This window comes from Eschrichtius robustus, chromosome 6 (assembly GCF_028021215.1).
Source record: "Eschrichtius robustus isolate mEscRob2 chromosome 6, mEscRob2.pri, whole genome shotgun sequence".
In the NCBI taxonomy this organism is placed as follows: domain Eukaryota; kingdom Metazoa; phylum Chordata; class Mammalia; order Artiodactyla; family Eschrichtiidae; genus Eschrichtius; species Eschrichtius robustus.
The window spans coordinates 92790664-92817277 of NC_090829.1; the positions used below are offsets into that span (position 1 = coordinate 92790664).

General features: G+C 37.8%; 1 protein-coding gene across 4 annotated transcripts in view; it reads left to right on the forward strand.

Moving 5' to 3' along the window:
- The window catches only part of LOC137766472 (uncharacterized), a 738098-nt gene that overhangs the window by 554923 nt on the left and 156561 nt on the right, over nt 1-26614 (forward strand). For all 4 annotated transcript variants that reach the window (XM_068546810.1, XM_068546808.1, XM_068546809.1 and 1 more), the window contains one exon: nt 24191-24336. In XM_068546810.1, coding sequence (XP_068402911.1) covers nt 24191-24336 — 146 coding nt within the window. The remainder of the gene's footprint in view (nt 1-24190; nt 24337-26614) is intronic.

Genomic DNA, 26614 nt, shown 5'->3' on the forward strand with positions numbered 1-26614 from the left:
CAGAACGCATTCTATTTGAGTGGCAATAATTATCAAGTGGTAGAAAAGGATATGGATAAGAAATGGCTCAGCAGAATAATAGTTTAGCATAAAAGCACTTGACAGAGCATATTCTACAGGCTGTGAATAGGTGTTGCCAGAAAAAAGTTTTTCATGAGAAAATAATTTTATGATAAAATAAAAGTCTGCATTTAATGATGTTGAGGATATTTTTTTTTCCCCTGACAAGAACTCCCAAGAAGAGTAAATAGTATTATTTTCCCAAAGTAGTTGGCCATGGAACACTTTTTCCTAGGGTTTTAAAGGCTGATATGCCCACTATGTTGTTCTAGCCAGTACTTTCTGACTTCTGGGCAGTCATTCTTACTAGTTTCTGCCTGGTCCATACCAGTTGCTAAGTATTTTGTATATCACATTATACAGAATATATTTTAGAAAATGCTATTTGAAAGATTGTGTCACTGATGAGTTAAATATTATATAGGATTTTAATATATTATTATATTAAAATCATATTATAATAGGGGACATTTATTATATTTGTCTATTTTAAATTGTTTCAGATTTGTTATTTTTTTTTGCAAAATAAATTTAACTTTGTATATTGATTGCTATGTGACATATAAAGTGCTGTTCTAGGCATGATATTTGTAAAAACACATTTATTTGAAACACAAGTAATTCATATCCAGTAAAAAATTTTGGAAAACCAGATAAAGAAGAACTTAAAAATTAAAATTAGGGGCTTCCCTGGTGGCACAGTGGTTGAGAATCTGCCCCCCAATGCAGGGGACACGGGTTCGAGCCCTGGTCTGGGAAGATCCCACATGCCGCGGAGCAACTAGGCCCGTGAGCCACAATTGCTGAGCCTGCGCGTCTGAAGCCTGTGCTCCACAAGAGAGGCCGTGATAGTGAGAGGCCCGTGCACTGCGATGAAGAGTGGCCCCCACTTGCCGCAAGCAGAGAAAGCCCTAGCACAGAAACGAAGACCCAACACAGCCGTAAATAAATAAATAAAGTCATTAAAAAAAATTTAAAATTAAAATATCATTTGGGATATTTCCCCCTATTCCTTTTGATAAGTACAGCTAAAACCCTGGACATTAAATGTTAAACAAACATAAGAAAACTCTGAAAGGTGGAAAGAGGGAGGCAGACGACCCAGGAATTTTGAGACCCAAGAAACAATATAGTGATGAATTCCTTGGGTTTTCTTCTTGCCTCATATATCCCACACTTGGAGCTGAAGAAGCAAGCAACCTGAAACATCAAGGGCAGAGACATAATTAAAGATCCAAAAAAAGCAATCTCACGACTTTTCCTCTAAAGAATACCCCTCTTTCAAAAGTCATCAGTGAATTCTGTATTGCAAAATTCAACTCTTACATAGTGCATTAGTTTCCCATTGCTGTTGTAAGAAATTACCAGAAAATTAGTGGCTTAAAACAACATAAATTTATTATCTTATAGTCCTAGAGGCCAGAAGTCTGAAATGAATCTGCAGGGCCACATTCCTTCTCTCTAGGGGAGAATCCAATTGCTGGTGTCTTCCAGCTTCTACAGGTCATTGGTATTCCTTGGCTTATCTCTCTTTATCACCTCTCCCTCTTCACATCTCCTTCCCCAACTCTGACCCTTCTGCCTCCCTTTTGTAAGGACCCTTGTGATTGCATTGGGTTTGCCCAGATGATAATACAGTAAAATTTCCCGTCTCAGGATCCTTAACTTAATCACACCTGCAAAGTCCCTTTTGCCCTTTGTGAAGGTATCATATTCACAGTTTTTGAGGATTAATACCCAAACATTTTTGGGGGGGGGCCATTATTTTACCTACCAAATATGGCTTTCCTTGAATTCCATGACTCTATACTGCCCTGATTTATATTTCTTAAATAAGTGGCCATTTTTTTCTCAATTTCCTTTCCAGGATTTTATTCTCTACCCTTCCCTTAATTATTGGGTCTTTTCAGGTTCTCTTCTTAGCCCTATCTCCTCCTGGGCAGTTTAGATCATCCTCTATGTGAATCCTAAAGATCTCTATATTTCTGACTCTGATATTGAAATTTCATACAAATGACACAACACCTCAAATATAGCCTATCTCAAACTGAAATCATTTTTGTACCATCAAAGGTGAACCATTTTGCACCCTTAGTGAATGCCACCTCTGTGCACTCTTTGCCTAAGTCAAAGAGGGATTGTCCTTGATTCCTCTATCTGCCTCATGTCCCCAAATCAATGAGTCCACAAACCACATAGGTTTTAATTCCCCTATAAAGGTCCACATGCACAGCCACTCCCCAATTTAGGTTCCTTCGTCTTTCTTTCATATTTTGGCAACAGGTTCCCAAATGGTCTTCTATCCAAGTTTGTTTCATTCTAATTTTTTCTCCACATTGCAGCCTATGACATTCCTATTTAAAACCCTCCAATGACATCTCAGTGATGTTAGGATAGAGGTGAGACCACGTGCTCCACTTGGTGTAAAAACTATATAGTGAGTTCACTGGCTTGCTCTCTAGTCTCATCTCTCATTGTATTATTTTACTTCCTTACAGGCACTAATAATATCTCTTTCTCTCTCCTTCGGCCTCTACCAGCTATCTTTCCTCCTGAGCCTCCTATATGCTGTTTATGCTATTTCTTCTGTCTAAAGGATATTTTTCTCTCCTGTCACCTAGCTAACTGTTATTTTCAGTTTTCCAACTCTTCCAGGAAGCATTTTCTGGCCCTGACTTCAGGTCAAATGTATTTTCTTAAAGGCTCCTGTAACACTAGTACTCCTTGTGTCACCCACTTGACGTGGGTTGTAACAAAATAGCTTCAACCGAGGAGGTCAACGGAAGACCTGGACCAGTTATCTCCATCCCACGATAGTAAGCAAAGAATTGCAAACTACCACTTGAGGCTTAAGCACAAAGCAAAGTTTATTTAAGCATAGATACACTCTCAGAGAGGGGGAGAGAGAGCAAGAGAGAGCGGGCTGTTTCTGAGAGCGGGCAGTTTCAGCGAAGTGAAGCAAGCCCAAAGCAAAGTTTATCGAAGCAAAGGTACACTCTGAGAGAGAGAGAGAGAGAGAGAGCGCGCGCGGCTGTTTTCGCGAAATGAAAACAACCTTCCTGTACAGGCTTAAGGGCTCTATTAAGGAGCATTTTGCAGAGAGGCAGTGGTGCGTGACAGGGGATCGTTATTTGAGTCCAGAGCTATGGAACAAGTTTACTGCTGCGCATGCTCTCACCTTTGACTCGCTAAGTAACGCCCACGGGGGCGGGGAGGGCAAAACCACATGTAGATTTTATTATAATGATGGAATAATAAGTTTGGGTTTACTATAGGTTATACGCCTGTCTGGTCTGGGCATGCGCAGTCCGGGGAAGTTCCCTTGTGTTGCTGTGCCCCTCTTTATCAGGATAAGCTGCCCACTACACGACCATAGTTTCGCCTGTTCTGGGTGGGGTCAGGAGAGAGTCCCCAGATGGTTGGGTGTGACTCAATTGCTTGCTCTTGTCTTTCTCACCACTGTCACCTTCTTGCTGCTGATGTCTAACTACCTAACACTTGTACATTGTTTCAGATTACCCTCATGCCCTTTCATAACTGCCCATCATCAGCAGTAGACTGTACACACTGTGAGGGCAGACATACAGAGTTTGTAATAGGTATTCATTAATTATCTGATGAAAGAAGAAATAAAAAATTACAATATTTTATGAAATACTAATTGTGTGTGAGGGATTGTAAATCTTATATTCTTTGAAAAATAGAAACACTCGAGTGTAAGAGCTCATGTTTTCTTAAAAAGAGAGGAAGAGAGAAAAAGAACCAAGATAATCTTTAATATCTCTTGAGATAAAGTACTAATGCAAATGTATCATTGATGGATTGATATTTTTTGATATTTTTAACATTGAGAGCTTTAACTGTTCACTGTCTTTATCAAGGAACTTTACTATGATAAGATATAAACAAAATCCCATGTTGTTTTTAGAACTGACAAACCTAATTTGGAATTTCCAACTATGTAATTGTGACTACCTGTAAAATGGGGACGAAACACTTGCTGAATTTAATTTTAGAAGGCTTCAAATAAGAAACTAGTTTATTTGGGGTCCTAAGGATTGCAATCTGGGGAAAAAAATGAGAGCGTGTTCCTGGAAAGAGAAAGAGTCAGGGGCCAATAAAGACAAAAAGCCACAAGGTTGTTAAAGTTGCCTGGTGATAATTGTGGTCAACTCTGACACAAGTTGGGAAATATTTGTCCTTAAGGAGTCATGAGTTATTTTGGGGTAAGGGCCCGATAACTATGAGTTTCTGGCAGATATTCTGGATGCCTTTGTTAGGACAGTTGTGGTCAAAAGGTCCAATTCTATCCAGGCATAAAAGACTTGTATGAAAGTCACACTTCCTGAGTGACCTCCCTGCTCCATTTTCGAGAGCTCTATTAGCAATACTCCATTTTGAGAGTCCTGTCATAAGACAAAATGCCATTGATTCTTATAATAATTGGAAAAAGTTAAGGTTCAGAATTTGCATCTTCATTTCAATAATATCCTTTTCTATAAGTCTTAAACACATCTTAAATTGGACTTTTAAGTTTTATGAGATAAATAGAGTTTTAAATTGTATGAAAACACTCTGTATGTTAAAACTGCTAAGCTCTGAACATCTGTGTTCTTTGGTGCCCTATTTCCTTTGATTTGAAGTTCAAAATGAGAGATATTAAGTTCAAATGCAAAACAAAAAGCTACAAAAAACATGCTCCAACATAAAAACTGTTCAAAAGGAGTAATCATTCTTGAAACTCTGTAACTGTTTTGCAGATGATTTATTCACTTCCCTTCTCTAATCACAGGTTTTTCTGTACAGTCACAGAGTAAGATTGTTTCCTTGAGGCGAGAAAGAAATGCAGAGGTTCTGACAAATAAGAGGTTGCCTTGGGGAAAGGAACTACAGTAAACACTCAGAAGTTCTTCCCTTAACAAGAAAACCTTTAAAAGTAAACATAAAAAGGCAAAAAGTGGTGTGGGTTACTGACTTTTAACCACATAACTTAGCATTTAATCTTTTATAATTTGGTCATTTAGAAAATGCTTCATATATGTTAAATATGTGGACTAAGGATGCCGCCTGCCATATCAGCAAACAAAGGATGTTGTGGCCCTCAAGTCATCAGCAACTGCAGCTTCCCCCCACAGTGAGCCCTGAGGGGACTCAGGATGGGAAAGAAGAGGATACTGGCCCTAGATAGCTGAGGTGCATATCAAGGGAATGATTTCATTGAGCCCAGACTCTTGCATCTTCCCATACATAGAAAAAGGCTAAATTCATTAACTTGATATGTCTTTTTTTTTTAAAGTTAACAGTAATCTTTCGATGTTCTAACTACCTGGTTTTTGTTGTAAAAACTCCTATATATCCAGGGACCTCCCTTACCTCTGCGGAGCAGTCCCTCAGAGCTACCTGAGAGGCTGTCTTCTGGGCTTAAGTCCTCAGAGTCCATTGAATAAAACATAATTCTCAACTTAGAGGTTGTGCATTTTTTTCCAGTTGACAAATAATTGTTCCTAATAATACTACTCCACTGTAGATGAAGATTATTCAGTATTAAAATTTTATTTATAAATACACAAATAAGAGTCATTCAGGTTTGAGAAAGTCACTGTAAGTAAATGTAAGAAAGAGATATAGAAAGGAATCCAGGATACTAAGGGGTCTTTAAAATAAAAGAAATAATAAAGGCCAGCTTAGTGGTGTAGAGGAAAAGGCATTTTAGTTTTAATTAAAATCTGTATTACCAATGTTGGGCAAGTAATTTACATTTCTTTTTTTTTTTTTTTTAATTATTATTTATTTATTTATTTTTGGCTGTGTTGGGTCTTCGTTTCTGTGCGAGGGCTTTCTCCAGTTGCGGCAAGCGGGGACCACTCTTCATCGCGGTGCGCGGGCCTCTCACTGCTGCGGCCTCTCCCATTGCAGAGCACAGGCTCCAGACGCGCAGGCTCAGTAGTTGTGGCTCACGGGCCTAGTTGCTCCGCGGCATGTGGGATCTTCCCAGACCAGGGCTCGAACCCGTGTCCACTGCATCGGCAGGCAGATTCAAAACCACGGGCGCCACCAGGGAAGCCCATAATTTACATCTCTAAAAGTCAGTTTACTTATCTGCAAAAGAGGTTTCTTCCTGGGGAAGCAGCGAGGATGCCTCTTTCAGTTGGTACAGTAGTCCCTCGTTATCCACAGGGGATCCTTTCCAGGACCCTCACAGATACCAATGTCTGAGGATGCTCATGTCCCGTATGTAAAATGGTGCAGTATGTGCACCTACACATATCCTCCAGTATACTTTAAATCAGCTCTAGATTACTTATAATTTCCAGTGTAGTGTAAATGCTCTGTATATAGTCATAAATACAATGTAAATGCTATGTAAGTAGTTGCTGGTATGCAGCAAATCCAAGTTCTTTTTGGAACGTTCTGGAATTTTTTAAAAAATATTTTCCATCCCTGGTTTGTTGAATCCATGGATGTGGAACCGGTGGATACAGAAGGCTGACTGTATTCCATTTTTCTGACATATTCTGAGTTAAAATATCAGGGGGAGAAGAAATGGGGGTAGGGTTTCTCTGTGAGAGGCAGTAAACATTTGCTAGATTCCAGTGGTAATAATCAAGGACATCAGTTCCCACATGTTTGTTTTTAACAGTTGTTAAAACAACAAAGTTAGTGTTAACCCATATTAACAATTGTGTGTAGCCTCAAGTCTATCTACAGCTCATCTTCAAAATCTGGAATAACTGGATCTGTGTTTATTGTGCATGTAAACAGGTGTTGGAAGGGGAAAAAATAATTACTGCTATGGAGGGATAGTAAATAGAAAATAAATGCTTAGAGAGATCTGAGACGTTTAAAAAAATAACAGAAATTAAAGCAAGTTCCATTTGATGATATTTGAGTTAAATATCAAAGTTTTTTCATAGTTTGAAATCCTCAGGACAAATCTCTTGAAAATGTCATGGATGACAGGTTTGTAAAACTGTGTGAACCCATCATCCTCTCGAAATGTTAAACATTGATGGTTCTAAAGAAAGTAAATGCAATTCTATTGAACTTCATAGGAAAATTTGGCAGTGGTTTTTTTAACTTAATGCACCACCACATAGAGGTTGAAAATTCTTAAAGTGAAAGGAAATAAAGAATTATGCCAGTTTCTCTCTTAAAAGAGAATTAACTGGTATATGAAGAAAGATGTAAAAGATGGATGAATGAAGAATTAGATACTTAACTGTGGTCAGAAATATTGAGAAAAAGAACTGAAGATTGAACCAAGAGTGAATAGCTGTAGATACTGACAGTTTCTCAGACTGTGTATTGCTATTGTAAAACATGAATGATTATGTGATCACTTATTTGGCAGCTATGAAACCAATGGCTGCTTTAACCTAAGATCATAGAAAAGGAATAAGAAAAAACATTTTCAGATTTTTATCATAATCAGACCTCTCTAGTTCCATATTTCTCTGGGGTTTTCCTTCTTTTCTAATTGTGTTCGGAACTTTTGATTTTGGACTGTGGAACACATTGAAAATGTTAACATCCTTTTTCTCTTACTCTTTTCTTCAAGAATAGTCTTAGAGATGTTTTCAAACCACATAAGTCAAAGACCTTGAATAAAATCTATCTCACACCTTCTCTTTGATCCTATTTCCTTTGCCCTCAAATGCTCTGTCCATTTAAGAAAGTAAATGGGGTTTCAACTTTGCATTGTTCTTTTCCAATATGACTTTCAAAGACATTAAAATAATCCTTTCCATTTCACTAAAAGTGATTGTGCCCTGGGTTTTTTTTTTTCCCCCTTTCTCAGTTATTAAACACCCTGAATCATTACATTTTTTGTGTGTTGATCTTAATTTGGGATATAGCCTCACTTATGAAACTAGTGAAAATCCTAAACTTTTTAGGGAATAAGGAATAAAGATTCCAGCCTTGAAAGGTCTTGAGGTTTTCAGCATCATAACAATTTCTAACTTCTTAATATACTGTAGTTCATTAAATCATCAACTAGACATATCCTGTTTATTGCTCTTTTGGATTAAAATAAATTAAAGCAGAAAGGAAACACAACTTAATTGGCCTTAGATAAGTTGTTATACTGTTACTACAACAGTTCTCTTGGAATTTAGTAATCATAATTATGTGAATCTTAATTAGATAATTATTGTTGTGCAGTTTTTCTTGACTTAAGGGGGAAAATTCATTGGCATAATCAGCCATATCATGCTGTGTCAGAAACTTTAAATCAGAAAAAATGTTAGAGTAAGTTGTAGAGTGCTTTATTATTTATAGGAGTATAATTCCCTAGGCAACTAACAGAGGAAAAGTCTGAAAATACTCCTTGCTTGAATATTTGTTCTTTTTCGTAGTTGCCAAAGTATTGCTCTGATTTGTCAGAGTAAGACTGATGAAGGAAAGACAAGTCATCATGCCTGGGTGATTTTTCATCAAAGTAGACACCTGATAAAAGAGGCTCATGGATTTTTGGTTCTTTCAAGAATAAATTTTGAATAAAATTTGAATAAATTTTTGTGTTAGCCCATCAGAGATTGAGTTTAGCCATTTTGTTTCTACTTTTCATATACAAAAAAAATCAAAGGAGGAGAAATGAAGTGTTTCTACCATAACATTACATGCATTCCTAGAAATTTACATATTCTGCAAAATAGAAGAATGTGAATTTTGAGAAAAGTAGAGTTAATTAAAATAAAAATTTCTAACCAAAATGCTAACAAAAACAATGATAGGTATTTTAAGAGATAACTTGAACAAACCAGAAAGGCAGTTCAACATGGATAGAGGATACCGCAGTTACAGAGTAGAATGACTTATGGCATCAATAGAGTAGCTAGAAGTGGATCTCTTAGCCAGTATAGCTTTCATTGAGATGGTCATAGAGGAAGAACAACCTGCTCTGACGTTGGATCTGGCAAAGCTGAAATACTGCCTGTTGGGAGATCTGGGTTTAGGCGTCATTTGATTTTTTTACCAATAGAATTAATGAACCTGCTTTACAGTCCTCCTGGTTTTTTCATCAATGAGTTAAACACATTTTTTCACAACTTTATTCTAACTCAGCTTTTTAAATTTTGAAAATTGTACCTTGATTGCTTTGGAGGTTACACCAGAGATTTCCAAGTAAATACATTCCAGAGCCATTTAAACAGTGTAGCCGGGGAATAAACATCTTTCCTTGGCTCCCGAAGCAATCCCAAGGAGCAATAGAACTTTATTTACCTTCACTGACTCTTTGTTTCTCCTGCACACCCCACACCCCGATTCTGTGCTTTTGCTTTTGTTTCTGCTTCTGGTTTCCTAAAACCTGCAAGTTATACTTAATTTGCCACCAATGTATGTGAATTTGGTTTTATGGCCTATTTGATGATCTTTATCAGGCAGAGACCTATTCTGTTGGGTGAGAGATGACAGAAAATTGTGTTTGTTGGTTTCCTTGTTTATTCAAGAATACATCAGCCTTCCAATGAAAAGGTTAAGAGCGTTTTGACATGCAGATTTGTGAGCTTTTGTTCTCCATGTTTATTTTAATTTATGACTAAGGGTGTAGAACTAAAGCTACAAGCTGTGTTTCTGTGTCTGTAATTGCAAAAAAGTCTTTATCTCTCATTTTGTGTTAGAAATATTCTCTTACTTCTGGAAAAATAAGTAAATAAATTAGATATAAAATCTTGTAAATTAAGGAGTTCTATATTGATTGGTTTATAGAAGCTAATAAGGTTTATAAAAGTCTAATATAAGGGAACATAAAATTTCCTAGAGAATTAAAGACACTAAATATCTAATACTTTAAATATGGAACCCTTAAAAAACAAACAACAAAAAACACCAAAAGAACACTTTTCACTGAAAATGCCAGTTTAAAAGCATTTTAAAAAAATACACAAGAATCCCAACTTCCGGAATTAAAACAATTTTTTAGACAATTCTGACTAGTTTGAAAATGCTTTTTTTGCCTACCTCAGTTACTTTATTTTTTTAATTGAAATATAGTTGATTTACAATATTAAATTAGTTTCAGATGTACAACATAGTGATTCAACATTTTTATGTATTATATTCCACTTAAACTTATAAAATAATGGCTATATTTCCCTGTGCTGTACAATATACCCTTGTTATTTATTTATTTCATACATAATAGTTTGACTCTCTTAATCCTTACCCTATCTTGCTCCTCCCCCTTCTTTCTCCCCACTGGTAACCACCAGTTTGATCTCTATATCTGTGAGTCTGTTTTTGTTTTGTTATATTCATTCGTTTTATTTTTTAGATTGCACATATAAGGGATTACATAGAGTATTTGTCTCTCTCTGTCTGACTTATTTTATGAAGGATAATGCCCTCTAGGTCCATCCACGTTGTTGCAAATGGCAGAATTTCATTATTTTTTTATGGCTGAGTGATATTCCACTGTGTGTGTGTACACCACATCTTCCTTAGCCATCTGCTGATAGATGTTTAGGTTGCTTTCATATTTTGGCTATTGTAAATAATGCTACTGTGAACATTGGGGTGCATGTGTCTTCACGAATTAGTGTTTTTGTTTTTTTTTGGATTTATAAACAGGAGTGGAATTGCTGGAACATATGGTGATTCTAAGTTTAGTTCTTTGAGGAAGCTCCCTACTGTTTTCTAAAGGGGCTGCACCAATTTACATTTCCACCAACAGTGTATTAGCATTCTCTTTTCTCCATACCTTTGCCAACATTTGTTATTTCTGGTCCTTTTGATGATAGCCATTCAGAAAGGTGCGAGGTGATATATCATTGTGGTTTTGATTGGCATTTCTCTGAATAGTAATGTTGAGCATCTTTTCACGTGCCTGTTGGCCATCTGTATGTCTTCTTTGGGAAAATGTCTATTCAGGTCTTCTGCCCATTTTTGAATCAGGTTGGTTTTTTTTTTTTTTTAATATTGAGTTGTATGAGCTATTTATAAATTTTGGATATTAACTCCTGATTAGTTATATCATTTACAATCATTTTCTACCATTCAGTAAGTCTTTTCATTTTGTCAGTGGTTTCCATTGCTGTGCAAAAGGTTTTAAGCTTAATTAGGTCTCATTTGTTTATTTTGTCTTTTGCTTCTTTTGCCTTAGGAGACAGATCCAAAAAAATATTGCTATGATTTATGTCAAAGGGTGTTCTGCCTATGTTCTCCTCTAGCAGTTTTATGTTTTCTGCTCTTACATTTAGGTCTTTACTCCATTTGAGTTTATTTTTGTAGATGGTATGAGAAAAGGTACTAATTTCATTTTTTAACATGTAGCTGTCCAGTTTTCCTAGCACCATGTCTTGAAAATACTGTCTTCTCTCCATTGTATATTCTTCCCTCCTTTGTCATAGATTAATTGACCATAGCTGTGTGGGTTTATTTCTGGGCTCTCTATTCTGTTCCATTTGATCTATATGTCTGTTTCTGTGCCAGTACCAGGCTGTTTTGATTACTGTACCATTGTAGTATAGTCTGAAGTCAGGGAGTGTGATATCTCCAGCTTTGTTCATTTTTCTCAAGATTGCTTTGGCAATTCTGGGTCTTTCGTGGTTCCATATAAATTTTAGGATTGCATATTCTAGTTCTGTGCAAACTGTTATGGGTATTTTGATGGGGATTGCATTAAATCTTTAGATTGCTTTGCATAGTATGACCATTTTAACAATATTTACTATTCCAATTCATGAACATGGAATATCTTTCAATTTCTTTTTATCATCTTCAGTTTCCCTCATGAATATATTATTGTTCTCAGTGTATAGGTCTTTCACCTCCTTGGTTATACTCTTAAATTTATCGAGACTTGTTTTGTGGCCTAACATGTGATCTATCCTGGAGAATGGTCCATGTGCACTTGAGAAGAATGTGTATTCTTCTGTTGGGATGAAATGTCCTGTAGATATCTATTAAGTTCAGTTGGTCAAATGTGTCATTTAAGACCACTGTTTCCTTACTGATTTTCTGCCTGGATGGTCTGTCCATTGATGTACGGGGATGTTAAAAACCCTTACTATTATTGTACTATTGTCAGTTTCTCCCTTTATGTCTGTTAATATTTGCTTTATGTATTTAGGTGTGCCTGTAGTGGGTGTATATATGTTAATGAGTGTAATAGTCTCTTCTTGTATTGATCCCTTTATCATTAGATACATTAATTCCCCTACATATGAACGAGTTCTGTTCTGAAAGCACGTTCATAAGGGCAGTTTGTTCGTAAGTTTAACAGAGTTAGGCTAGGTACCCAACTAACACAGTCGGCTATATAGTACTGTACTGTAATAGTTTTATAATACTTTTCACACAAATAAAACATAAAAAACAAACACAAAAAATAAAGAACACATTTTTAATATTACAGTACCTTTTTTCTTTAAAGCCTCTTTTATTTATTTATTTATTTATTTTTAACATCTTTATTGGAGTATAATTGCTTTACAATGGTGTGTTAGTTTCTGCTTTCTAACAAAGTGAATCAGTTATACATATACATATATCCCCATATCTCTTCCCTCTTGCATCACCTTCCCTCCCACCCTCCCTATCCCACCCCTCTAGGTGGTCACAAAGCATCCAGCTGATCTCCCTGTGCTATGCGGCTGCTTCCCACTAGCTATCTATTTTACATTTGGTAGTGTATATATACCCATGCCACTCTCTCACTTTGTCCCAGCTTACCCTTCCCCCTCCCCGTATCCTCAAGTCCATTCTCTAGTAGGTCTGCGTCTTTATTCCCGTCTTGCCCCTAGGTTCTTCATGACCTTTTTTTTTTTTTTTTTAAGATTCCATGTATATGCGTTAGCATACGGTATTTGTTTTTCTCTTTCTGAATTACTTCACTCTGTATGACAGACTCTAGGTCCATCCACCTCACTACAAATAACTGAATTTTGTTTCTTCGTATGGCTGAGTAATATTCCATTGTATGTATGTGCCACATCTTCTTTATCCATTCATCTGTCAGTGGGCACTTAGGTTACTTCCATGTCCTGGCTATTGTAAATAGAGCTGCAATGAACACTGTGGTACATGACTCTTTTAGAATTATGGTTTTCTCAGGGTATATGTCCAGGAGTGGGATTTCTGGGTCGTATGGTAGTTCCATTTTTAGTTTTTTAAGGAACCTCCATACTGTTCTCCACAGTGGCTGTATCAACTTACGTTCCCACCAACAGTGCAAGAGGGTTCCCTTTTCTCCACACCCTCTCCAGCATTTATTGTTTGTAGATTTCTTGATGATGGCCATTCTGACCAGTGTGAGATGATATCTCATTGTAGTTTTGATTTGCATTTCTCTAATGATTAATGACGTTGAGCATTCTTTCATGTGTTTGTTGGCCATCTGTATATCTTCTTTGGAGAAATGTCTATTTAGGTCTTCTGCCCATTTTTGGATTGGCTTTTTTTTTTTTTGTTATTGAGCTGCATGAGCTGCTTGTAAATTTTGGAGTTTCATCCTTTGTCAGTTGCTTCATTTGCAAATATTTTCTCCCATTCTGAGGGTTGTCTTTTGGTCTTGTTTATGGCTTCCTTTGCTGTGCAAAAGCTTTTAAGTTTCATTAGGTCCCATTTGTTTATTTTTGTTTTTATTTCCATTTCTCTAGGTGGTGGGTCAAAAAAGATCTTGCTGTGATTTATGTCATAGAGCGTTCTGCCTATGTTTTCCTCTAAGAGTTTGATAGTGTCTGGCCTTACATTTAGGTCTTTAATCCATTTTGAGTTTATTTTTGTGTATGGTCTTGGGAGTGTTCTAATTTCATTCTTTTACATGTACCTGTCCAGTTTTCCCAGCACCACTTATTGCAGAGGCTGTCTTTTCTCCATTGTATATTCTGGCCTCCTTTATCAAAGATAAGGTGACCATAGGTGTGTGAGTTTATCTCTGGGCTTTCTATCCTGTTCCATTGATCTATATTTCTGTTTTTGTGCCAGTACCATACTGTCTAGATTACTGTAGCTTTGTAGTATAGTCTGAAGTCCAGGAGTCTGATTCCTCCAGCTCCATATTTCTTTCTCAAGATTGCTTTGGCTGTTTGGGGTCTTTTGAGTTTCCATACAAATTGTGAACATTTTTGTTCTAATTCTGTGAAATATGCCAGTGGTAGGTTTATAGGGATTACATTGAATCTGTAGATTGCTTTGGGTAGTATAGTCATTTTCACAATGTTGATTCTTCCAATCCAAGAACATGGTATCTCTCCATCTATTTGTTATCATCTTTAATTTCTTTCATCAGTGTCTTATAATTTTCTGCATACAGGTGTTTTGTCTCCTTAGGTAGGTTTATTCCTAGATATTTTATTCTTTTTGTTGTAATGGTAAATGGAAGTGTTTTCTTAATTTCACTTTCAGATTTTTCATCATTAGTGTATAGGAATGCAAGAGATTTCTGTGCATTAATTTTGTATCCTGCTGCTTTACCAAATTCATTGATTAGCTCTAGTAGTTTTCTGGTAATATCTTTAGGATTCTCTATGTATAGTATCATGTCATTTGCAAACAGTGATAGCTTTACTTTTTCTTTTCTGATTTGGATTCCTTTTATTTCTTTTTCTTCTCTGATTGCTGTGCCTAAAACTTCCAGAACTATGTTGAATAATAGTGGTGAGAGTGGGCAACCTTGTCTTATTCCTGATCTTCGTGGAAATGGTTTTAGTTTTTCACCATTGAGGACGATGTTGGCTGTGGGTTTGTCATATATGACCTTTATTATGTTTAGGTAAGTTCCCTCTATGTCTACTTTCATATGACAGTACCTTGAAAATACAGTAGTAACATACAACAGCTGGCATACAGGGGCTGGCATTGAGTGAACAGGCAAGAAGAGTTACTGACTGGAGGAGGGAGAGGAGGTGGGAGACGGTAGAGCTGAAGGATCTTCAGCATAGGAGATGGAGTGCATGCTGCAATTTCACTCATGCCTAACGTTGATGGCACAGGTTCTGGTTATTTGCTGGAACTGGATGCACGTTTGCATCTTTGAAAGTTTGTAACTTGAAGGTTCGTAAGTAGGAGACTTACTGTAATGCCCTTCTTTGTCTTTTGTTATAGACTTTGTTTTAAAGTCTATTGTACCATTGCAACAAAAATAATAAAATACCTAGGAATAAACCTACCTACAGAGGTGAAAGACCTATACTCAGAAAACTGTAAGACACTGATGAAAGAAATCAAAAATGACACAAACAGATGGAGAGATGTACCATGTTCTTGGATGGGAGGAATCAATATTGTGAAAATGACTATACTACCCAAAGCAATCTACAGATTCAATGCAATCCGTATCAAATTACCAATGGCATTTTTCACAGAATTAGAACAAGAAATTTTACAATTTGTATGGAAACACAAAAGACCCCAAATAACCAAAGCAATCTTGAGAAAGAAAAACGGAACTGGAGGAATCAGACTCCCTGACTTCAGACTATACTACAAAGCTACAGTGATCAGACAGTATGGTACTGGCACAAAAACAGAAATATAGATCAGTGGAACAGGATAGAAAGCCCAGAGATAAACCCACACACCTCTGGCCACCTAATCTATGGCAAAGTAGAAAAGAATGTACAATGGAGAAAAGACAGTCTCTTCAATAAGTGGTGCTGGGGAAACTGGACAGCTACCTGTAAAAGAATGAAATTAGAACACTCCCTAACACCATACACAAAAATAAACTCAAAATGGATTAGAGACCTAAATGTATGACCAGGCACTATAAAACTCTTAGAGGAAAAGTTAGAGGAACAGTTAGCAGAACAGAGAGAGACCAGTGCAGTGGGTCTTGGCCACCTCACTGCAGTCCCCATCCTGAGATGTGCGTCTGCTGGTGTGTGCGGGGGCTGGGAGCTGAAACTCGGGCTTCAGAGCACAGACCCAGGGAGAGGACTGGGGTTGGCTGCATAGAGACAACCTGAAGGGGCTGGAGTGTGGTCTGAGCTGCAATGGGGGCATCCACAGGACTGAGCCTAGGTCTGCTATAGGAGCCCGATTTTTAACACAAGTGCTGAAGGGAGGCATGGGGCCCAGACATAGCGACCTCATTCTCGGTGTGCTCACAGGAGGCATGGCTCCACCTCTACGAACCCTGGGTGCACACAGACACTGGCAGGTTGCCCACACATGGAGAGGCTGAAATCTGAGCCATCTCCTAGTGGCTGTGCCACCCCCGGATTTACGTGCTGCCAGCAGCTTTGTCAGCTCAGTGCCTGTGGGACATCTGAGCAGGTTACTGGTGCTCCCGTGGCAGGGGCAGATCCAGGGTTAGCAGCTGTGGGCTTTGCGGGAGTGTGCATGTGGAGGCAAGGCTGGGGTCTCGTCTGATTCTGTAGCTCCTGGCAGGGGGTCCAGGTGCATGACTATGGCAGCCCTGGTACCTGACTTCAGCAGATCTGTGCCAACAAATCTGCACTGGCGGCTGTGTGAGCACAGTGCCTGAGGGACACCTGGGCTGATTGCCTGCATTTGCATGGTTGAAGTGGGGCCAGGGGCAGTGCCAACAGCAGTGTATTTTGTGAACCCACACAATTGGGGGTAGGCAACACCACAGAGTGCACTTCCTGGTGGACAGCTCCTGTGGAGGAATACCCAATGGTTCCTCTCCCAGCAGAAGTGCTCCAGTCCTGCCTGCCTCACACCACAGCTCAGAAATGGATCTGGGGGCTTCTGCTCCAACAATTAGGGAGCAGACCCTACACTAGACAGGGCTGTGACAACCACAGAGCAAAGAGGAAGCCCCATTCAACATCCAGTGCCAGCTCTGGTCATCACAACACTGATCACAGCTCTTATCAAAGGGATTACGGCCAGCACACACTGAGGAAAGACATGGCAGGCATCCATACTGAAAACAACCCTTATACCAACAATATTAATTTGAACAGACTGATCACTAGAAGTGAAATAGAATCTGTAATTTAAAAACTCCCTGCAAAGAAAAGTCCAAGATCAGATGTCTTCACTGGGGAGTTCTATCAAACATACAAAGAAGAACTTATACCAGTTCTTCTCAAACTCTTCCAAAAGATGGAAAAGGCGGGAACACTTCCAAAGTCATTCTATGAAGCTGCCATCACCCTGATATCAAAACCAGACAGGCAGTACCAAAAAAGAAAATTGCAGGCTAATATTGATGAATATAGATGCAAAAATTCTCAACAAAATATTAGCAAACTGAATCTAGCAACACATAAAAAAGATCATACACCACGACCAAGTTGGATTCATCCCAGGGTCACAGGGATATTTCAACACATGCAAATCAATCAATGTGATATACCACATCAACTAAAGAAAAGACAAAAACCACATGATCATCTCAATAGATGCAGAAAAAACACTTGATAAATTCAACATCCATTCATGATAAAAACTTCAAAGTGGGTATGGAGGGAACTTATCTCATCATAATAAAAGCTATTTATGACAAACCCACAGCCAACATAATACTCAATGGTGAAAAGCTGAAAGCCTTCCCACTAAAATCTGGAACAAGACAAGGATGCCCACTCACACTAGTTCTATTCAACATAGTATTGGAAGTCCTAGCTACAGCAGACAAACAAGGAAAAGAAATAAAAAGTATCCACATTGGAAGGGAAGAGGTAAAATTGTCCTCATATACAGATAACATGATACTATATATAGAAAACCCTAAAGGCGCCACACAAAACTACTAGAACTGATGAATGAATTCAGCAAGGTAGCAGGATACAAGATTACCATACAGAAATCTGTTGCATTCCGTTACACTAGCAATGACATATCAGAAAAAGAAAGTTAAAAAAAAATCCAGTTTAAAACTGCATCAAAAAATACTTAGGGGACTTCCCTGGTGGCACAGTGGTTAAGAATCCACCTGCCAATGCAGGCGACACAGGTTCGATCCCTGATCTGGGAAGATCCCGCATGCCGTGGAGCAACTAAGCCTGTGCACCACAACTACTGAGCCTGCGTGCTACAGCTACTGAAGCCCATGCGCCTAGAGCCCATGCTCTGCAACAAGAGAAGCCACAGCAATGAGAGGCCTGCACACCACAATGAAGAGTAGCCCCTGCTCGCCACAACTGGAGAAAGCCCGCACGCAGCAACGAATACCCAATGCAGCCAAAAATAAATAAATAAAATATATAAATGTATAAAAAAAAATACTTAGGAATAAACCTGACCAAGGAGGTGAAAGACTATAATGCTGAGAAATATGAAACATTAATAAAGGAAATTGAAAATGATTCAAAGAAATAGGACGATATCCCATGCTCTTGGATTGGAAGAATTAATATAGTTTAAATGGCCATACTGCCCAAAGCAATCTACAGATTTAGTGTGATTCCTATCAAAGTAACTGTGACATTTTTCACAGAAGTAGAGCAAATTATTCTAAAATTTATATGGAGCCACGAAAGACACAGAATTGCCAAAGCAATCCTGAGGAAAAAGAACAAGCTGGAAGCATAACCCTCTCAGACTTCAGACAATACTACAAAGCTACAGTAGTCAAAAGAGCATAGTACTGGCACAAAAACAGACATATAGATCAATAGAACATAATAGAGAGCCCAGAAATGAACCCACATACCTAAGGTCAATTAATCTTTGATGAAGGAGGCAAGCATATCCAGTGGAGAAAAGACAGTCTCTTCAGCAAGTGGCATTGGCAAAGCTGGACAGCTGCACGTTAATCAGTGAAGTTAGAACATTCCCTCACATCCTACACAAAAATAAGTTCAAAATGGCTTAAAGACATGACATCATAAAACTCCTAGAGAGAACATAGGCAAAACATTCTCTGACATAAATCATAGCAATGTTTTCTTAGGTTAGTCCCCCAAGGCAATAGAAATAAAAGCAAAAATAAACAATGGGACCTAATCAAACTTACAAGCTTTTGCACAGCAAAGGAAACCATAAACAAAATGAAAAGACAACCTACAGACTGGGAAAAAATATTTGCAAACGATGCAACCAACAAGGGCTTAATTTCCAGAATATACAAACAGCTCATACAAGTCAACAACAAAAAGCAAACAACCCAATCAATAAATAGGCAGAAAACCTAAACAGATATTTCTCCAAAGAAGACATACAGTTGGCCAATAGGCACATGAAAAAATGTTCAACATTGCTAATTATTAGAGAAATTCAAATCAAAATCACAATGAGGTTTAACTTCACACCAGGCAGAATGGCTATCATTTAAAAGTCTACAGATATGCTGGAGAGGGTGTGGAGAAAAAGGAACCCTCCTACACTGTTGGTGGGAATGTGAATTGGTGCAGCCACTATGGAAAACAGTATGGAGGTTCCTTAAAAACTAAAAATAGAGTTGCCATATGATCCTGCAATGCCACTCCTGGGTACATATCCAGAGAAAACTCTAATTCTAAAAGATACATGCACCCCAGTGTTCAGAGCAGCATTATTTACAATAGCCAAGACATGGAAGTAACCTAAATGTCCATTGACAGATGAATGGATAAGGAAGATGTGGTATATATACACGATGGAATGCTACTCAGCCATAAAAAAAAAATGAAATAATGCCATTTGTGGCAACATGGATGGACCTAGAGATTATCATATTAAGTGAAGTAAGTCAGACAGAGAAAGACAAATATCATATGATATCACTTATTTGTGGAATCTAAAATATGATACAAATGAACTTACAAAATGGAAACAGACTCACAGACAGAGAAAAATTTATGTTTACCAAAGGGTAACAGGGGAGGAATAGATTAGAAGTTTGAGATTAGCAGATACAAACTACTCTGTACAAAATGAACTGTATAGTACCAGGAACTGTACTCAATATCCTGTAATAAAGCATAATGGAAAAGAATAGGAGAAAGAAATACATATGTATAACTGAATCTCTTTGCTGTACACCAGAAACTAATACAACATTGTAAGTCAACTATACTTCAATAAAAAAAGAATTTTAGAAAAACATATTCTATAAATTAAATACTAATTTCAATGATTTTTATGTCAATAGTAATTATCTTCTGGATGCAACAGCTGAAAATATAATTTTTCAGGATTTTTAGTTATTTTTAAATTATCAGATTTATATTTTTTTGTCATTAATTGATAGTTCTTTGGACTTAAATAATTTCTAAGCAAGATAAAATACTGAAAAATTGGTCATCATGCATGGTTTTACTATATATATACATTGTTTTAATATACATATAAATATATATAATGCATATTTAATATAATATATGTGTATTTTACATATATATATTCCTGTGTTTTTTAATTTGATATGTTATAGAGTTGCTATACCTTTGTGTGAGAATACTGTGATATGCCATTCAGATCTTCTTTTAGGAATAAAATATTTATTCATCTAGGAGCAGAGAGTGCTAATAAAAGAAGACCCTTATCCCATTTGGAGGAGTGCCCCAGTTAAAGAAACCTGACTTGCCCTTGGTCACATCTTCCAGAGACAGCTTATATTCAATGACTAATCAAACATGGGCATATGAAGGTCCCTTTTATCAATTTGGACCTCTCTCAATGGCTATCCCAGTCCTGAGATGTGTGGTCACCTGTGGCCTTCGTAATACTTGCATCCCAGCTCTACTTCTCCCCCTGCTCAATACTGCTTCCTTCCCCCTGCTTCCACAGGTCTTGATCCTAAAAGCACTCCTTGATAATTGTTGTTCATGCTCATCTCCATTTCATATTCTCATATTCTTTTCCTTTATGCATTGTTACAAGATATTGAATATAGTTCCCTGTACTATACAGTAAGCCCTTGTTGTTTATTTTACATAGAGTAGTTTGTATCTGCTAATCTCAAACTTCTAATCTATTCCTCCCCTACCCCCTTTCCCCTTTGGTCACCATAAATTTGTTTTCTATGTCTGCTTCTGGGGAATCCAGACTAGGGCACTTTGGGTCTATCTATATACCTACCTACTTGTTATCTTTATCTTCATTATCTATCGATCTATCTATTGATCTATCGATCTAGCTATCCATCCATCCACTCTAAGAAAGTGTAAAAAGGATGTGTGCACTTACAAAATTTTTGATATACCAAATGCTTGTAACAGCTCTCACTACCTATTCTCTAGTTCTCTGAAATAAAAATCAGTTATTTCATTACCAGTTGTAATGTGCATGAGTGATTACGGGTCTATGAGCAATAGTGCCAAATTTTTTGACTGTGTATGTAAGATTATGAGATGTGTTTTTGTTTATCAAGAAAAAATATGAGCTAATTGGTCTTATAGAAACACGTGTTGATGTAGAACAGGCTGTACCTTGGTAAATCTTGAGAATGTAACAGAGAATTTTACCGAGGAAACTGCAGTCAGTGATGTGAGGATGATACTTGGCAGAAACTTCTGAAAACAGAGTGTAGACAGAATTCTTTGGCACCTAAACAACGATTCAGGAAGGATGACCAATGTTAGTTACAACTAAACAAACCTTTCTTATTTACCAGTCTTTGTCAAAGGAGGGCTATTGAGCCGTATTTATTTTTCAAAAGACAGAAAATAGATGCAGTTGGCCGAGGCTCCAACTCTGATTTATTTATTACCCTTTTGCACATATCATACAAATCCAGAACCTTATGACTATCACCATTTTTATTGGAATCACTAGCAGTAGCTTTATAATTTCTATTAACCCAAGTTTCTTCATGGCATGATCTCTGTTTATCACTTCTGCTTCATCTCTTGTGCTCTTCTTTCTGTCACACCCTGCCACCAACCCACAAACCACCAATGTCACTTCTGATAGTAAAATACTCTGTGCTCTTGCTTCAATACAGTCAAGTGGTTAAAAGGGTAGACCCTGCATTTGGTCCAGCCCTACATTTATTCTGCCACTTCCAAACTGTGTGTCTACAGTAAGTTACTTTCCCACCTTGTGCCTCAGTTTCCTCAACTGGGAACCATGTTAGTACCTCACTTGGATGTGGAAAGATTAAGTGGAGAGTGCTTGGTTCATAGTAGCTTACATACTGTCTGGTGCTGTGTTATTTGGTAGAAATTACATATTCTTGTTTAGGGTCTGTTCTGTTCCGTTTTGCTCTCCAAACCTATTACTGTGATTGGGAGTATATTAAATGTGTGTGCTTAAACATTTCAAGTTCTACTTTATGAATATGTATGATAAAAGGAATTCATTTTGATAGTGTACTTGTACATGTAGATTACTGCATAACTGTTGAGAAATTAATGAAAATTTTATTAAAAATGTTCCTGTTGCCTGGAGACAACACAGATATTTGAAAGTATCTCTACAAATTTTGCATTGAACAACTGAGGTTTATGAGTGGATTTGTTTCCTTCTATAAAAAAAATTAGATGTGTAGAAGGCCCCAAGTAAAGTCTCTTTCCTTTTACCTTGACTGGTTCACTACAGGGAGGACATTCTGGAATTCTCTGGTAATCAGGCCTAGGTGTGATTCAAGAAGAGGGGCTGACCTGTGTGAGGAGACTGAAATGCTAGTTCACATTCAGTTCCTCACTCTGGCTGTTATTACCACTAACGGAATTGGTGTGTGCCCAGCCCAGCTGCTGTGTCCGTATCTCTCACAAACTGCAGAAAGGCTGCAGGATGTCTTTAGAGAAGTAGATATTTGTTTTTCCAGGGATTAATGGCACCCTTCTTTGTCTATGTAATGGATCTTACACTGTATATTTTAGACTTATTGAGCATTACTTAATTCCTATAATGCGTGCCAACAATGTGATTAAAGCTGATTTGCACTAGATCATTTGTCAGATTTCTTGGTTACCGGTTAGCCTCCCCAGGTACAAATTTCCTCTTCTAAGCACTAAAAATAGCATCTTTACAGAATCCTCAAAAATGCATACTGTAAACCAGTTGCCACATCCAAAAATGAAATTATTTATTCAAGTATTTTATTTGCAACTGAATGTTTGACAGTTGTGGGAAATAGCAACATAACAAATATGGGGAAATGTTTTGGATGTAATTTTTGCTCTTTTGACACTTAATTTGCTGTCATACATTGACTTCAAAACCCTCAGAATCCCAAAACATTCCCTTCATTTGTTTATTTTCCTTGATTCCATGTTAGCTTTCCCTGACTTCCCACAGACACTGTATTCTATTCACTTTTCTTCACATCTAAATTTTTATTTTCCTAATTCCTGTGGGAAAAAGTGAACAAACCAACATAGCATGCATCAGTTAACCAAAAGACCACCCAAATGTGATTATATATACCTATATAAATATATAAAGCCCAAGACTATCACTTGTTTTTTTCTGCTCACTCAGCAAATCAGTCAATATATCCTCATATTGATTATTTTCTGGTCATTCTTTCTCTACTGTCTTGGTCTGGGCCTCATCGTTCCCTGCCCATGTTATTGCAATAGCTTCTTAACGGGTCCCCCTGTCTCTAGTTTATCCCCTCACTAGGTTCTTCTATTCAGCATGGCCAGTATAATTCTCCACTTTCATCTTGTCATTTTTTTGCTTAAAACCTGACAATGCCTATTATTTATTTATCATAATGAAACTTTTCAGCCCTTCTAACTTAAAGTCGAATACTGAGTTCTGGCCAGCAGAGTGTGGGCAGAGGTGATGTGCCCATCTCCATGCCTGGACCACAAGACCTTCCACACTGTTGGCCACATGCTTTCTCTCTCCCATCATCTGTTGACTGAATGTAGGAAATCCAGTGGAGAACTTGGAGGTGATAGGGGATGGAAGAACCAATAAAAGAGTAGGGTCTTTGAATAACTTCATGGTGCAGAGCTCCTTGCCCCCAAATCCCACTCTTGCCATTGGACTCTTATATAAGCAAGAAAGAAAATTCCATTGTGTAGAGACAGTGAGGTTGTTTGGGGTATTTGTTGAAGCAGTTAGCCAGTTATCCTAATATGTATCAATTTTGCAATAACAGTGTTATCAGTGCAAATCAAGATTAATGAGCTTGCTGGGAGGTTATTATTTGGATTTGGGACTTTTTGTGCACTATTAAGCACTTGAAGTGTGGCTAATAGCAACTGAGGAAATGAATGTGTTAACTTAATTTTAATGAATTCAAGTGTAAAGCCACCTGTGGCTGATGGCTGCCCTGGTATAGGGCACAACTCTAAATCATGCTGTGCTTGCCTCTTCTTGGCTTTATTCTCAGACCGTCTCCATGTGGTGTCAATGGCTCCTGGAAACTGCAGAATCAGTTGGTCCTCAAATAATATGATCTCACAGAAAGAGAGAAAACCATCTCTTCTTCAGCAGCCTTATCCATCCCTGAGAAGGATTCGAATTGGCCTTGTTGAGGTAAGTCATGATGTGCAAGAGGGTGGACACTCATGGTCCACCCTGAGTCACATCCTGTTGTGGGCCATTCAGTTCACGGTCTTCCAGAATTGCTTTGAGTTTGAGAGGAATAGTTATCAAATAGTGGTTAAAGCAAAAGTAGAGCAACTTTTTGAGACAGGGCAAAAGTATTGATACCTTGTGGCCTTGGTGACAGAGTGCTGCACATTGTTGAGGAATGGAACATTTCTTCCTCATCGCAGAGAGGATTTGGCACCTAAAGTCCCGGTCAGGCAGCAGCAGAAACCGTACAGTTTATAAAGCAGTGTCCTCAAAACAACAACAGCAGCATCCAATACACATTCAAGAAATCTTATGTGCAGAGCGCAATAAAAAGGTAGGAGAGTAAAAGACAGTAAGAGCATGGCAGTTTGTATGTGGCTCCTGTAACGGGCATTCTGCTTCCTGAGCACATGACAAACACTCTTCAGGAACTCTCAGAACGCTAGAGAGGATCTGATAGGCAGCCGGAATACCTGTGAGTAAAGGTGAGAGTTAAATACAGGAAATAAGGCTTTACTATTAATGTGACAATAGTTGTGTTCAAGGGCTGGTAATGCTGAAGTATTTGAATTACATATTTAAGCACTTGGAACTATTAGGTGCTCACATTTTACCTGCCATTACCAGTGTATGCGCATACACAGACACAGCCTACATTCATTCCTCCTTGAATAAGTACACAGTTTTTCTGTGCTTTATTGACGTTGGTGGTATGAAGAGACATGCTAGAGTTAACTTCAGGATTTAGCATATCCTTTAGAACTATGAGGGTTCATTTTCTGAAACCCTAAGAGTTAGAAAAATCCACTGTTGAGAATGTTGGAAGCAAATCTATAGACCAGGACTAACATTCAGCATTGTACAACATATAGCCATATCTTTTATTAAATATGAAATGATTTTGGACCTGTTATATATAGCAACTTCCCCGAATCTCTCAAGTTTCCTCCTACCCCTTATTGCTTAAGCCACTTCTGCCTCTTGCCACAATCCAGCAATTGAAGGGTTGATTCTCAACACAGGCAGGGGCCTCCGGGACCAAGGCACTCTAAACCAGCTTATGTTCAGATTGGTTAGTGGTCTTGCCATTCATTTTCTCTAAAATCCCAATTGCTAAGCACCATCTTCGGCTCCTTGGGAAAACCCATGATGACCGTTCATGTTCCACTAGCGTTTTATTTTGCTTGTGTTTATTCATCCACCTAAATTGTTACTGATTTGCTGATTACATAACTTTTACATCCTCTTGTGATCAAACAGTAATGGAACTTTTAAGATATGTTGCCTCGTTTTAGGGAAGCTCTAAAGTCTTTGCTTTATATCAGGTGAATATATTAAGAAAAAGGTGTTACAATTTGATTTTGTAGTGATAGAATGCACAGTGAGAATCTGAAAAAAAAAATGTGGCAAGGATGCCAGGAGACCAAGTCTTTTCTAAAGAAAACTGCCATTGGTAACTGTAAGTTAGATAGTCATGATTAAAAATTCATGAATGCGTAGGGGGTACAAGCAACTGGGACGAAAACTGGGATCAATAGGCTCCATCATTTCCAATATAATCGCCTCAAGTCCCTGCCTTATAGGTGAACATGTGGATCATCGGTAGAGAAATTTTGTGTTGTGACTGGCTGAGGATGCTCATTTTCTGTCGAGAACTCACATGCCAATGGTTTGGGCTTTCCTTCAGGAAATGAATATTCACCTTCTTTACCACAAAACCAATTTCTATCCATGGTTTTATCTTTATGATATATAAATCAGTGCCTTGTCAAATACACACACACACACACACTTTGCATTATAGTTATTGGCATACATAGGTTGATTTAGTTAGGTTATGATAAAATTGTTTATGGAGATTTCTGTGGAGGCTAAGTGATTGAAAAGTTTGGAAAAAGCTGTGGCCTTAATTCAAGGCAGTTTGGATCAATAATTCTGAAGGCAAAACTGTAGCTATTAATAAGCCTAAAACCTTGAGAGAAACAGAATTTTTCAGCTTTAGGCCATAGGGAATAAGAACACATTGTTTTGCAGTGTTTTTATGGTTTTAATTTTTGAGAGCTTCTGCAGTATAAGTCTCAACTCTTTTGCCGGGTGATAAACTCATCATGCTAGAGATGAAGCAATGAGTTCAAATAGGTTTTTGACTTCTTTAAACCATCTTCCCTTTTTGCTCAGATATGGATCAAAACCTAGAGAGGTGACTCTTGTTTCCTCTGCCTCATTACCCTAAAAC